This window comes from Siphateles boraxobius, unplaced genomic scaffold (assembly GCF_051911475.1).
Source record: "Siphateles boraxobius isolate OS27281-9 unplaced genomic scaffold, OSU_SipBor_1 85, whole genome shotgun sequence".
Lineage (NCBI taxonomy): Eukaryota > Metazoa > Chordata > Actinopteri > Cypriniformes > Leuciscidae > Siphateles > Siphateles boraxobius.
In genome coordinates, this window is record NW_027509214.1 from 816510 (window position 1) to 834135 (window position 17626).

Below are 17626 nucleotides of genomic sequence, written 5' to 3' on the forward strand. Positions count from 1 at the left end.
GGTTATATCCATACGCAGATGAGATTTGGTTATATGATAATAATAGCACTGATATCCATACGCAGATGAGATGCGGTTATATGATAATAGTAGCACTGATATCCATACGCAGATGAGATGCGGTTATATGATAATAATAGTACTGATATCCATACGCATATGAGATGCGGTTATATGATAATAGTAGCACTGATATCCATACGCAGATGAGATGCGGTTATATGATAATAATAGCACTGATATCCATACGCAGATGAGATGCGGTTATATGATAATAGTAGCACTGATATCCATACGCAGATGAGATGCGGTTATATGATAATAATAGCACTGATATCCATACGCAGATGAGATGCGGTTATATGATAATAATAGTACTGATATCCATACGCAGATGAGATGCAGTTATATGATAATAGCACTGATATCCATATGCAGATGAGATGCAGTTATATGATAATAGCACTGATATCCATACGCAGATGAGATGCGGTTATATGATAATAATAGCACTGATATCCATACGCAGATGAGATGCAGTTATATGATAATAATAGCACTGATATCCATACGCAGATGAGATGCGGTTATATGATAATAGTAGCACTGATATCCATACGCAGATGAGATGCGGTTATATGATAATAATAGCACTGATATCCATACGCAGATGAGATGCGGTTATATGATAATAATAGCACTGATATCCATACGCAGATGAGATGCAGTTATATAATAATAATAATAGTACTGATATCCATACGCAGATGAGATGGGGTTATATGATAATAGTAGCACTGATATCCATACGCAGATGAGATGCGGTTATATGATAATAATAGCACTGATATCCATACGCAGATGAGATGCGGTTATATGATAATAGTAGCAGTGATATCCATACGCAGATGAGATGCAGTTATATGATAATAATAATAGCACTTATATCCATACGCAGATGAGATGCAGTTATATGATAATAATAATAGCACTTATATCCATACGCAGATGAGATGCAGTTATATAATAATAATAATAGCACTGATGTCCAAACGCAGATGAGATGCGGTTATATAATAATAATAGCACTGAAATCCATACGCAGATGAGATGCGGTTATATAATAATAATAGCACTGATATCCATACGCAGATGAGATGCGGTTATATGATAATAATAATAGCACTGATGTCCAAACGCAGATGAGATGCGGTTATATAATAATAATAGCACTGATATCCATACGCAGATGAGATGCGGTTATATAATAATAATAGCACTGATATCCATATGCAAATGAGATGCAGTTATATAATAATAATAATAGCACTGATGTCCAAACGCAGATGAGATGCGGTTATATAATAATAATAGCACTGATATCCATACGCAGATGAGATGCGGTTATATAATAATAATAGCACTGATATCCATACGCAGATGAGATGCGGTTATATGATAATAATAGCACTGATATCCATACGCATATGAGATGCGGTTATATGATAATAAAAGCACTGATATCCATACGCAGATGAGATGCGGTTATATGATAATAATAGCACTGATATCCATACGCAGATGAGATGCGGTTATATGATAATAATAGCACTGATATCCATACGCAGATGAGATGCGGTTATATGATAATAGCACTGATATCCATACGCAGATGAGATGCGGTTATATGATAATAATAGTACTGATATCCATACGCAGATGAGATGCAGTTATATGATAATAGCACTGATATCCATATGCAAATGAGATGCAGTTATATAATAATAATAATAGCACTGATATCCATACGCAGATGAGATGCGGTTATATGATAATAATAGCACTGATGTCCAAACGCAGATGAGATGCGGTTATATAATAATAATAGCACTGATATCCATACGCAGATGAGATGCGGTTATATGATAATAATAGCACTGATATCCATACGCAAATGAGATTTGGTTATATGATAATAATAGCACTGATGTCCAAACGCAGATGAGATGCGGTTATATGATAATAATAGCACTGATATCCATACGCAGATGAGATGCGGTTATATGATAATAATAGCACTGATATCCATACGCAGATGAGATGCGGTTATATGATAATAATAGCACTGATATCCATACGCAGATGAGATGCGGTTATATGATGATAATAATAGCACTGATATCCATACGCAGATGAGATGCGGTTATATGATAATAATAGCACTGATATCCATACGCAGATGAGATGCGGTTATATGATAATAATAGCACTGATATCCATACGCAGATGAGATGCAGTTATATAATAATAATAATAATAATAATAGAGGTTATATCCATACACAGATGAGAGGCTGTTATATGATAATAGTAGCACTGATATCCATACGCAGATGAGATGCTGTTATATGATAATAATAGCACTGATATCCATACGCAGATGAGATGCGGTTATATGATAATAATAGCACTGATATCCATACGCAGATGAGATGCAGTTATATGATGATAATAATAGCGGTTATATCCATACGCAGATGAGAGGCTGTTATATGATAATAGTAGCACTGATATCCATACGCAGATGAGATGCGGTTATATGATAATAATAGCACAGATATCCATACGCAGATGAGATGCGGTTATATGATAATAATAGCACAGATATCCATACGCAGATGAGATGCGGTTATATGATAATAATAGCACAGATATCCATACGCAGATGAGATGCGGTTATATGATAATAATAGCACTGATATCCATACGCAGATGAGATGCAGTTATATGATGATAATAATAGCGGTTATATCCATACGCAGATGAGACGCTGTTATATGATAATAGTAGCACTGATATCCATACGCAGATGAGATGCGGTTATATGATAATAATAGCACTGATATCCATACGCAGATGAGATGCGGTTATATGATAATAATAGCACTGATATCCATACGCAGATGAGATGCGGTTATATGATGATAATAATAGCGGTTATATCCATACGCAGATGAGATGTGGTTATATGATAATAATAGCACTGATATCCATACGCAGATGAGATGCAGTTATATAATAATAATAATAATAATAATAGCGGTTATATCCATACGCAGATGAGATGCGGTTATATGATAATAATAGCACTGATATCCATACACAGATGAGAGGCTGTTATATGATAATAGTAGCACTGATATCCATACGCAGATGAGATGCAGTTATATAATAATAATAATAATAATAATAGCACTGATATCCATACGCAGATGAGATGCGGTTATATGATAATAATAGCACTGATATCCATACACAGATGAGAGGCTGTTATATGATAATAGTAGCACTGATATCCATACGCAGATGAGATGCGGTTATATGATAATAATAGCACTGATATCCATACGCAGATGAGATGCGGTTATATGATAATAATAGCACAGATATCCATACGCAGATGAGATGCGGTTATATGATGATAATAGCACTAGGGCTGCACGATATTGGAAAAAAATTACATTGCGATATTTTTTTCCCAACGATATATATTGCGATATTGCGAGCCAACAATCCAGGCTAAAGTCAATAATTACCATTCCAATGATATCAAGAAATTCACTAATAAGCAAGCTGACAAAAAGGTCACTTATGTTTTATTCCAAAATTAGAACATATTTCTGTAAACAGAAAAGCAGAACAGATTTTTAAATAAAAAAAGCAGCTTTACACCACCAACCCTCTGATTGGTTTACAAAAACCAATTTTTGATAATTATAGCACAGATATCCATATGCAGATGAGATGCGGTTAAATGATGATAATAGCACTGATATCCATACGCAGATGAGATGCGGTTAAATGATGATAATAGCACTGATATCCATATGCAGATGAGATGCAGTTATATGATAATAATAATAGCACTGATATCCATATGCAGATGAGATGCAGTTATATGATAATAATAGCACTGATATCCATACGCAGATGAGATGCGGTTAAATGATGATAATAGCACAGATATCCATATGCAGATGAGATGCAGTTATATGATAATAATAGCACTGATATCCATACGCAGATGAGATGCTGTTATATGATAATAATAGCACAGATATCCATATGCAGATGAGATGCAGTTATATGATAATAATAGCACTGATATCCATATGCAGATGAGATGCGGTTAAATGATGATAATAGCACTGATATCCATACGCAGATGAGATGCAGTTATATGATAATAATAGCACTGATATCCATACGCAGATGAGATGCTGTTATATGATAATAATAGCACAGATATCCATATGCAGATGAGATGCGGTTAAATGATGATAATAGCACTGATATCCATACGCAGATGAGATGCGGTTAAATGATGATAATAGCACTGATATCCATATGCAGATGAGATGCGGTTAAATGATGATAATAGCACTGATATCCATACGCAGATGAGATGCAGTTATATGATAATAATAGCACTGATATCCATATGCAGATGAGATGCGGTTAAATGATGATAATAGCACTGATATCCATACGCAGATGAGATGCGGTTAAATGATGATAATAGCACTGATATCCATATGCAGATGAGATGCGGTTAAATGATGATAATAGCACTGATATCCATACGCAGATGAGATGCAGTTATATGATGATAATAGCACTGATATCCATACGCAGATGAGATGCAGTTATATGATAATAATAGCACTGATATCCATATGCAGATGAGATGCAGTTATATGATAATAATAGCACTGATATCCATACGCAGATGAGATGCTGTTATATGATAATAATAGCACAGATATCCATATGCAGATGAGATGCGGTTAAATGATGATAATAGCACTGATATCCATAAGCAGATGAGATGCAGTTATATGATGATAATAGCACTGATATCCATACGCAGATGAGATGCAGTTATATGATAATAATAGCACTGATATCCATATGCAGATGAGATGCAGTTATATGATAATAATAGCACTGATATCCATACGCAGATGAGATGCTGTTATATGATAATAATAGCACAGATATCCATATGCAGATGAGATGCGGTTAAATGATGATAATAGCACTGATATCCATACGCAGATGAGATGCGGTTAAATGATGATAATAGCACTGATATCCATATGCAGATGAGATGCAGTTATATGATAATAATAGCACTGATATCCATACGCAGATGAGATGCTGTTATATGATAATAATAGCACTGATATCCATATGCAGATGAGATTTGGTTATATGATAATAATAGCACTGATATCCATACGTAGATGAGATGCTGTTATATGATAATAATAGCGGTTATATCCATACGCAGATGAGATGCGGTTATATGATAATAATAGCACAGATATCCATACGCAGATGAGATGCGGTTATATGATAATAATAGCACAGATATCCATATGCAGATGAGATGCAGTTATATGATAATAATAGCACTGATATCCATACGCAAATGAGATGCTGTTATATGATAATTATAGCGGTTATATCCATACGCAGATGAGATGCGGTTATATGATAATAATAGCACAGATATCCATACGCAGATGAGATGCGGTTATATGATAATAATAGCACTGATATCCATACGCAGATGAGATGCTGTTATATGATAATAATAGCACTGATATCCATACGCAGATGAGATTTGGTTATATGATAATAATAGCACTGATATCCATACGCAGATGAGATGCAGTTATATGATAATAATAGCACTGATATCCATACGCAGATGAGATGCTGTTATATGATAATAATAGCACTGATATCCATACGCAGATGAGATTTGGTTATATGATAATAATAGCACAGATATCCATACGCAGATGAGATGCGGTTATATGATAATAATAGCACAGATATCCATACGCAGATGAGATTTGGTTATATGATAATAATAGCACTGATATCCATATGCAGATGAGATGCAGTTATATGATAATAATAGCACTGATATCCATACGCAGATGAGATGCGGTTATATGATAATAATAGCACAGATATCCATACGCAGATGAGATGCGGTTATATGATAATAATAATAGCACAGATATCCATATGCAGATGAGATGCAGTTATATGATAATAATAGCACTGATATCCATACGCAAATGAGATGCTGTTATATGATAATTATAGCGGTTATATCCATACGCAGATGAGATGCGGTTATATAATAATAATAGCACTGATATCCATACGCAGATGAGATTTGGTTATATGATAATAATAGCACTGATATCCATACGCAGATGAGATGCAGTTATATGATAATAATAGCACTGATATCCATACGCAGATGAGATTTGGTTATATGATAATAATAGCACTGATATCCATACGCAGATGAGATGCAGTTATATGATAATAATAGCACTGATATCCATACGCAGATGAGATGCTGTTATATGATAATAATAGCACTGATATCCATACGCAGATGAGATTTGGTTATATGATAATAATAGCACTGATATCCATACGCAGATGAGATGCGGTTATATGATAATAATAGCACTGATATCCATACGCAGATGAGATGCAGTTATATGATAATAATAGCACTGATATCCATACGCAGATGAGATTTGGTTATATGATAATAATAGCACTGATATCCATACGCAGATGAGATGCAGTTATATGATAATAATAGCACTGATATCCATATGCAGATGAGATTTGGTTATATGATAATAATAGCACTGATATCCATACGCAGATGAGATGCAGTTATATGATAATAATAGCACTGATATCCATACGCAGATGAGATGCAGTTATATGATAATAATAGCACTGATATCCATACGCAGATGAGATTTGGTTATATGATAATAATAGCACTGATATCCATACGCAGATGAGATGCAGTTATATGATAATAATAGCACTGATATCCATACGCAGATGAGATGCTGTTATATGATAATAATAGCACTGATATCCATACGCAGATGAGATGCGGTTATATGATAATAATAGCACAGATATCCATACGCAGATGAGATTTGGTTATATGATAATAATAGCACTGATATCCATATGCAGATGAGATGCAGTTATATGATAATAATAGCACTGATATCCATACGCAGATGAGATGCGGTTATATGATAATAATAGCACAGATATCCATACGCAGATGAGATTTGGTTATATGATAATAATAGCACTGATATCCATATGCAGATGAGATGCAGTTATATGATAATAATAGCACTGATATCCATACGCAAATGAGATGCTGTTATATGATAATTATAGCGGTTATATCCATACGCAGATGAAATGCAGTTATGTATATTTGGGTTTACCCCATATAGTCGAGATCGGAGAAGATGAAGGTCTTGTCCGGGTGGAACCCGCAGGCGATGATGTCTCTGGCGTTCTCCAGTGTGTATCGATGACAATCCTCCAGCGACAGATCCTTCCACAGATACTTCTCATCATCAGTCATCTGAACCACCAGAGGAACATCAAACACGTCCTGCAGCCACCTGACACACACACACACACACACACAGACACACACACACACACACACACACAGACCCGTCAGCTGAACCACCAGAGGAACATCAAACACGTCCTGCAGCCACCTGACACACACACACACACACACACACACACAAACACACACACACACTCATCAGCTGAACCACCAGAGGAACATCAAACACGTCCTGCAGCCACCTGACACACACACACACACACACAGACACACACACACTCGCTCACATGCACACACACTCACTTGGTGAAGAGGAAGGGGATCATGTGACCCACATGCATGGCCCCAGAGGACGGTCCACGACCCGTGTAAAGATAGAAGGACTTCTGGCTCTCGAACGCGTCCAGAATCTGATGCATGTCCCTGACCAACACAACATCATCATCAACACAACATCATCATCAACCATCCACTGTCAAACATGAAGATTATTATAGATGTGTGTCAAATATGTTTGGAAAATGTTTCTATTAAGTTACATTATTACGACTTTCAGTTGTTGTTTTTATACTTACTAAACTCGAAAAATTTGAATGAACTGATGCACGATATTGTAATTTTTTGAGTTTCACCTGTAGATATTTGAGTGTGTGTGTGTGTGTGTGTGTGTGTGTGTGTGTGTGTGTGTGTGTGTGTGTGTGTGTGTGTGTGTGTGTGTGTGTGTGTGTGTGTGTGATGTCACCTGTGTGAGAAGAAGATTCCCCTGCGCAGGAAGTGATGCGGTGTTTTCCCCGTGACTCGAGCGATTCTGTCCACCAGTTCCTGCTCGATCTTACAGCTGCCGAACCGCACTGATTATATATAATATATACACTGATTACTCACACACTTACATCATCCACACACATCACACACTCAGAGTCACAGCAACCAACCGATGAGCTTGTCGTAGTCAACTCCTTTAGCGCTGCTTGTGGACACGTTCCAGGGATCGACCCGGTCATCTTCCTCCTCCTCCTCGTCCTCAGCCGGATCCGCATCATCATCATCCTCACGGCTCCTCCCGGTGTGTGTCGGCGGGCGTCCGGCCTGATAATCCTGACCGGTGACGCGTTTATAATCCTCCTTCATCCTCAGCAGCAGCTGCACTGCCGACTCCACATCAGCCTGATCAACACACACCAGAACACACACACATCAGCCTGAGCAACACACACCAGAACACACACACATCAGCCTGAGCAACACACACCAGAACACACACATCAGCCTGATCAACACACACCAGAACACACACACATCAGCCTGAGCAACACATACCAGAACACACACACATCAGCCTGATCAACACACACCAGAACACACACACATCAGCCTGATCAACACACACCAGAACACACACACATCAGCCTGATCAACACACACCAGAACACACACACATCAGCCTGATCAACACACACCAGAACACACACACATCAGCCTGAGCAACACACACCAGAACACACACACATCAGCCTGATCAACACACACCAGAACACACACACATCAGCCTGAGCAACACACACCAGAACACACACATCAGCCTGATCAACACACACCAGAACACACACACATCAGCCTGAGCAACACACACCAGAACACACACACATCAGCCTGATCAACACACACCAGAACACACACACATCAGCCTGAGCAACACACACCAGAACACACACATCAGCCTGATCAACACACACCAGAACACACACACATCAGCCTGATCAACACACACCAGAACACACACACATCAGCCTGATCAACACACACCAGAACACACACACATCAGCCTGATCAACACACACCAGAACACACACACATCAGCCTGAGCAACACACACCAGAACACACACACACATCAGCCTGATCAACACACACCAGAACACACACACACATCAGCCTGATCAACACACACCAGAACACACACACATCAGCCTGAGCAACACACACCAGAACACACACACATCAGCCTGATCAACACACACCAGAACACACACACATCAGCCTGAGCAACACACACCAGAACCCACACATCAGCCTGATCAACACACACCAGAACACACACACATCAGCCTGATCAACACACACCAGAACACACACATCAGCCTGATCAACACACACATCAGCCTGATCAACACACACCAGAACACACACACATAAGCCTGATCAACACACACCAGAACACACACACATCAGCCTGATCAACACACACATCAGCCTGATCGACACACACCAGAACACACACATCAGCCTGATCAACACACACATCAGCCTGATCAACACACACCAGAACACACACATCAGCCTGATCAACACACACATCAGCCTGATCAACACACACCAGAACACACACATCAGCCTGATCAACACACACATCAGCCTGATCAACACACACCAGAACACACACACATCAGCCTGATCAACACACACCAGAACACACACACATAAGCCTGATCAACACACACCAGAACACACACACATCAGCCTGATCAACACACACCAGAACACACACACATCAGCCTGATCAACACACACCAGAACACACACACATCAGCCTGATCAACACACACCAGAACACACACTCACACACACAAGCATGATCACTGTAGACTCACTTATTTTTGAAATAATTAAGAAACAGATTACAGTAAATAAACAGGTACATAATTCAATAAATACACATTTAAAAACAAAAATGATTAGAAAAATGTAAATAATAAATGAGCAAATAAATAAATAATGCATCAGTAAAGTGCTATATAATAAATAAACTTTTGATCACAATAAATAAAAATTAGATTACAATAAATAACAAATAAGAAGATAAATGAAAATGAGATTACAGCGAATTAAAAATAGTTATATGGAAATAATATATAATAGAAATGTATAATTTTCTTATGAACACATTTGTAATATTATTATTTGACAACATAAGTGGAGACTGACTTTATTTCCCTTCTGAGCCTTGATCTCCCGCACCGCGAGTCCCTGAGCGGAGAGCTGCGCGTACAGCTCCATCGGGCTCGACATCTTTACCTGTAACACCATCATCAGACATCATACTGATACTGTAATAACGAGACTAACATATGCTCGCTGCCGCATGCCAGCCTTTAAACACAGATCTGCAATCAGTGTCATGACCAGCGCTCACACGAGCAATAATTACAAGTTAATTTCAGTATTAAATAGTTATGAAGAATAAACAAACGCACCTTTTTGAGTTAGATGGTTTAATTCATTCCACTTGCATCAGACTCACTGTGCCAGTGTCACACCGATCTCTGCCCTACCGGAAACATTCGCTCCATGTGATTCCGGTCGCATGTCTCACACGTCACTGTCAGCGAAAATATTTTTTATAAAAACACTTTTAGACATACTGTGTTTGACTTCAATAACGGCGATACACACAAGCTGAAATATATAAGATGTGTATTTTATAAACACGAATTCTTATTTATTTTTTAAACTCTTATTTTGTCGCTTCCTCTACAAGTGCTCATCGCTCAGATAAATAACTGAATCAATATCAAAAATGTGGATTATATGTGTCGTGTAAACACACGATTATTAACCCCACAAACCAATGTTACGGTTAATCTAAATAAGACAGCTGGCACTTTTAGTCTTACTCGGTTTTACTCCGATAAAGGTAATGCATTAAAGCTGTTCATTAAAACGAGACTCTTATTTTGCCTGTAAATTCCTCACTCGCTCTTCCGGAGTTTCGCTGCCTGATATTTCAAATTAAAAACACCGCCCGACAGAAGCGAATATTAATCATATGAACAAGAATAACTGACTGTCTGTATTGTTATACCAACGATTTAAACTGATGCACAGATGCGTTTATTATGAAAGGGATTTGACGGATCAATATTCGCTGATAGATGATGTTTATGATGTCAGTTACTCGTCGTTTAATGTGAGTTTTTGGACAATCTAGTGTATTCTGCTGCTTTATTTTTAATTATTAGAATAAAACCAAGATATATTTGTCGTTGTACCTACTGTCATTTAAATAAATATACATATGTGTAATATTCTTTCTTTTTACAAAAGTTGAACTCTTGTCTCGCTTTATTAGTAAGATTTTTATTCTTTCTTAGTCTTAAATGTTTGACTGTTTCATTAAGAAGATTCTTATTGTTTTTTGATCTTTTTAAATCTATTTTTAGTTAATATATATATTTATATGTTATTATTGATATTGTTGTCCACGCAGACTCATGCAGTGGTTTGTGAGTGATCATCATGGCTTCACTGGTGGAATATGAGGATTCTGACAGTGATCCGGATCCAGATCTTCAGTCTGCTCCTCATCCTCACCTGGAGCTTTATGAAGATCAGCCCCTCATCATGAGCTCTTCATCTTCATCTTCATCATCAGCAGCAGCAGCAGCAGCGAGTGTGTCTGGCTGCAGGAAGAGGGCTCCGCCGCTGCCGGCCGGAGTCAGGCCGTATGTTCCTAAGAGACAGCGAGTGTCCAGCGCAGCGGCCCTGACCCCAGACACTCCTCACACACCTCACACACCTCACACACCTCCACCTGCCGGAGCTCGTCTGCTGTCCGAGGTCTCGGAGAGGGTCCGGCCGTTCCTGGCCCTGAAGCCGGGTCGGGTCGAGCTGCCCAGACGAGTGCAGTGTCTCCTTCAGGCCCACCAGGGTCCAGTGAACACACTGCAATGGAGTCCAGTGGAGCATCTCAGTCACCTGCTGCTCTCGGCCTCCATGGACAACACCTGCAAGGTAGGAGTAACCTGACGCAACAACCCAACCTGACACAACCTATCTCAGCCCAACACAACACAACCTGACACAACCTATCTCAGCCCAACACAACACAACCTATCTCAGCCCAACACAACACAACCTATCTCAGCCCAACACAACACAACCTGACACAACCTATCTCAGCCCAACACAACCTATCTCAGCCCAACACAACACAACCTATCTCAGCCCAACACAACCCAACCTATCTCAGCCCAACACAACACAACCTATCTCAGCCCAACACAACCCAACCTGACACAACCTATCTCAGCCCAACACAACACAACCTATCTCAGCCCAACACAACACAACCTATCTCAGCCCAACACAACACAACCTATCTCAGCCCAACACAACACAACCTATCTCAGCCCAACACAACACAACCTATCTCAACCCAACACGACACAACCTATCTCAGCCCAACACAACACAACCTGACACAACCTATCTCAGCACAACCTGACACAACCTATCTCAACTAGAGCTGCAACTAACGATTATTTTGATAATCGATTAATCGGACGATTATTTTTTCGATTAATCGATTAATCGGATAGAAATTAAATTAGATTTTTTTTTTTATTATAACTAAATAAAACCGTAAATCAGGGTATTTATGTGTAAAAGTGTACTTTAAAAAGTGCAAAAGCCACACATTGAGTTTTACTAATATCAATATTTGCATTGTTTTTAATGATAATTGCTGATGGCAAGTTGACAAACATGATTATTGTTAAAAAAATGATATCCAACATATTATGTTTTAACACAATTTTTGTTAAAACAAATTTACACAGACATGTTGTTCAGATGTGAATATCTGAACTAAAAACAAACTAAAAACATCTAAAATATATAATTCATTTAATTTTTATTTAAAATTAATTATATATAAGGAATATAAGGATAAAGAATATAATATATATTATATATATATAATATATAAAAGAATATAATATAAGGATAAATTGATTAAATAAATATAGAAAGACTGAAAACAATTGTGTGAACGTAGAGCCGCAGTAGATCGCGTTTGAAAAACAATTAAAACTTAGTAGACAAATGCTATAAAAAGAGAACGGAATGGAGGTAACGTTACCCAGCAAGCTAACAGGCTTGAGTAAAGGACAGGAGAAATTATGCATTAGTGCACAAGCATTCGCTGAAAACCACTGAGTACAGTGACTAAAAAACAATATTTTACTGCTGCTGTTATTAACTGCCTTTATATTTAGTGCTTCGCTTTGTAAAGACCGTTTTAATTTAACCTATTTCTGCGGTAGCGCTATTTTAATCCATCACTTACGTTGCGAGCGAACTGATTGCGCAACCTGATGCTCGAGACAAAATACAGACATCCCAAGACACAACCTGACACAACCTATCTCAACACAACACAACCTGACACAACCTATCTCAACCCAACCTGACACAACCTATCTCAACCCAACCTGACACAACCTATCTCAACCCAACCTGACACAACCTATCTCAGCCCAACACAACCCAACCTGACACAACCTATCTCAATCCAACCTGACACAACCTATCTCAACCCAACCTGACACAACCTATCTCAGCCCAACACGACACAACCTGACACAACCTATCTCAGCCCAACACGACACAACCTGACACAACCTATCTCAGCCCAACACGACCCAACCTGACACAACCTATCTCAGCCCAACACGACACAACCTATCTCAGCCCAACACAACCAAACCTATATCAACCCAACACGACACAACCTATCTCAGCCCAACACGACACAACCTATCTCGGGCCAACACAACCCAACCTATATCAACCCAACACAACACAACCTATCTCAGCCCAACACGACACAACCTATCTCAACCCAACACGACACAACCTATCTCAACCCAACACGACACAACCTATCTCAACCCAACACGACACAACCTATCTCAACCCAACACGACACAACCTATCTCGGCCCAACACGACACAACCTATCTCAACCCAACACGACACAACCTATCTCGGCCCAACACAACCCAACCTATATCAACCCAACACAACACAACCTATCTCAGCCCAACACAACACAACCTATCTCAACCCAACCTGACACAACCTATCTCAACCCAACCTGACACAACCTATCTCAACCCAACCTGACACAACCTATCTCAACCCAACCTGACACAACCTATCTCAACCCAACCTGACACAACCTATCTCAACCCAACCTGACACAACCTATCTCAACCCAACCTGACACAAGCTATCTCAACCCAACCTGACACAACCTATCTCAGCCCAACACAACCCAACATATCTCAACCCAACACAACACAACTTATCTCAGCCCAACACAACACAACCTATCTCAGCCCAACACAACACAACCTATCTCAACCCAACCTGACACAACCTATCTCAGCCCAACACAACACAACCTATCTCAGCCCAACACAACTCAACCTGACACAACCTATCTCAGCCCAACACAACACAACCTATCCCAGCCCAACACAACACAACCTATCCCAGCCCAACACAACCCAACCTGACACAACCTATCTCAGCCCAACCTGACACAACCTATCCCAGCCCAACACGACACAACCTGACACAACCTATCTCAACCCAACACAACACAACCTATCCCAGCCCAACACAACACAACACAACCTATCCCAGCCCAACCTGACACAACCTATCTCAACCCAACCTGAAACAACCTATCTCAGCCCAACACGACACAACCTGACACAACCTATCTCAGCCCAACACAACCCAACCTGACACAACCTATCTCAGCCCAACACAACCCAACCTATATCAACCCAACACAACACAACCTATCTCAGCCCAACACAACACAACCTATCTCAACCCAACACAACACAACCTATCTCAACCCAACCTGACACAACCTATCTCAACCCAACCTGACACAACCTATCTCAGCCCAACACAACCCAACCTGACACAACCTATCTCAACCCAACCTGACACAACCTATCTCAACCCAACCTGACACAACCTATCTCAGCCCAACACAACACAACCTATCTCAGCCCAACACAACACAACCTATCTCAGCCCTATCTCAGCCCAACACAACACAACCTATCTCAGCCCAACACAACACAACCTATATCAACCCAACACAACACAACCTATCTCAGCCCAACACAACACAACCTATCTCAGCCCAACACAACACAACCTATCTCAACCCAACCTGACACAACCTATCTCAACCCAACCTGACACAACCTATCTCAGCCCAACACAACCCAACCTGACACAACCTATCTCAACCCAACCTGACACAACCTATCTCAACCCAACCTGACACAACCTATCTCAGCCCAACACAACACAACCTATCTCAGCCCAACACAACACAACCTATCTCAGCCCAACACAACACAACCTATCTCAGCCCAACACAACACAACCTATCTCAGCCCAACACAACACAACCTATCTCAACCCAACCTGACACAACCTATCTCAGCCCAACACAACACAACCTATCTCAGCCCAACACAACTCAACCTGACATAACCTATCTCAGCCCAACACAACACAACCTATCCCAGCCCAACACAACACAACACAACCTATCCCAGCCCAACACAACCCAACCTGACACAACCTATCTCAGCCCAACCTGACACAACCTATCCCAGCCCAACACGACACAACCTGACACAACCTATCTCAACCCAACACAACACAACCTATCCCAGCCCAACACAACACAACACAACCTATCCCAGCCCAACACGACACAACCTGACACAACCTATCTCAACCCAACCTGAAACAACCTATCTCAGCCCAACACGACACAACCTGACACAACCTATCTCAGCCCAACACAACCCAACCTGACACAACCTATCTCAACCCAACACGACACAACCTATCTCGGCCCAACACAACCCAACCTATATCAACCCAACACAACACAACCTATCTCAGCCCAACACAACACAACCTATCTCAACCCAACCTGACACAACCTATCTCAACCCAACCTGACACAACCTATCTCAGCCCAACACAACCCAACCTGACACAACCTATCTCAACTCAACCTGACACAACCTATCTCAGCCCAACACAACACAACCTATCCCAGCCCAACACAACACAACACAACCTATCCCAGCCCAACACAACCCAACCTGACACAACCTATCTCAGCCCAACCTGACACAACCTATCCCAGCCCAACACGACACAACACGACACAACCTATCTCAACCCAACACAACACAACCTATCCCAGCCCAACACAACACAACACAACCTATCCCAGCCCAACACGACACAACCTGACACAACCTATCTCAACCCAACCTGAAACAACCTATCTCAGCCCAACACGACACAACCTGACACAACCTATCTCAGCCCAACACAACCCAACCTGACACAACCTATCTCAACCCAACACGACACAACCTATCTCGGCCCAACACAACCCAACCTATATCAACCCAACACAACACAACCTATCTCAGCCCAACACAACACAACCTATCTCAACCCAACCTGACACAACCTATCTCAGCCCAACACAACCCAACCTGACACAACCTATCTCAACCCAACCTGACACAACCTATCTCAACCCAACCTGACACAACCTATCTCAGCCCAACACAACCCAACATATCTCAACCCAACACAACACAACTTATCTCAGCCCAACACAACACAACCTATCTCAGCCCAACACAACCCAACCAACACAACCCAACCTATCTCAGCCCAACACAACCCAACCTATCTCAGCCCAACACAACACAACCTATCTCAACCCAACCTGACACAACCTATCTCAGCCCAACACAACACAACCTATCTCAGCCCAACACAACTCAACCTGACACAACCTATCTCAGCCCAACACAACACAACCTATCCCAGCCCAACACAGCACAACACAACCTATCCCAGCCCAACACAACCCAACCTGACACAACCTATCTCAGCCCAACCTGACACAACCTATCTCAGCCCAACACGACACAACCTGACACAACCTATCTCAGCCCAACACAACCTATCTCAACCCAACCTGACACAACCTATCTCAACCCAACCTGACACAACCTATCTCAACCCAACCTGACACAACCTATCTCAACCCAACCTGACACAACCTATCTCAGCCCAACACAACACAACCTATCTCAGCCCAACACAACTCAACCTGACACAACCTATCTCAGCCCAACACAACACAACCTATCCCAGCCCAACACAGCACAACACAACCTATCCCAGCCCAACACAACCCAACCTGACACAACCTA

General features: G+C 40.5%; 2 protein-coding genes across 2 annotated transcripts in view; one reads left to right on the forward strand and one right to left on the reverse strand.

Annotated features, from left to right (window-relative positions):
* Nucleotides 1–11213, reverse strand: part of wars1 (tryptophanyl-tRNA synthetase 1) — a 29514-nt gene extending 18301 nt beyond the window's left edge. The window contains exons 1-6 of the mRNA XM_077221708.1: nucleotides 10751–11213; nucleotides 10482–10571; nucleotides 8433–8664; nucleotides 8240–8348; nucleotides 7801–7920; nucleotides 7361–7543 (exon numbers count right to left, since the gene is read on the reverse strand). Of these exons, the coding sequence (XP_077077823.1) occupies nucleotides 7361–7543; nucleotides 7801–7920; nucleotides 8240–8348; nucleotides 8433–8664; nucleotides 10482–10565 (728 nt within the window). The 5' untranslated portion in view covers nucleotides 10566–10571; nucleotides 10751–11213. The remainder of the gene's footprint in view (nucleotides 1–7360; nucleotides 7544–7800; nucleotides 7921–8239; nucleotides 8349–8432; nucleotides 8665–10481; nucleotides 10572–10750) is intronic.
* A 33-nt stretch (nucleotides 11214–11246) lies between these two features.
* wdr25 (WD repeat domain 25) overlaps nucleotides 11247–17626 on the forward strand; it is a 30673-nt gene continuing 24293 nt past the window's right edge. Inside the window, exons 1-2 of the mRNA XM_077221709.1 lie at nucleotides 11247–11463; nucleotides 11764–12287. Of these exons, the coding sequence (XP_077077824.1) occupies nucleotides 11793–12287 (495 nt within the window). The 5' untranslated portion in view covers nucleotides 11247–11463; nucleotides 11764–11792. The remainder of the gene's footprint in view (nucleotides 11464–11763; nucleotides 12288–17626) is intronic.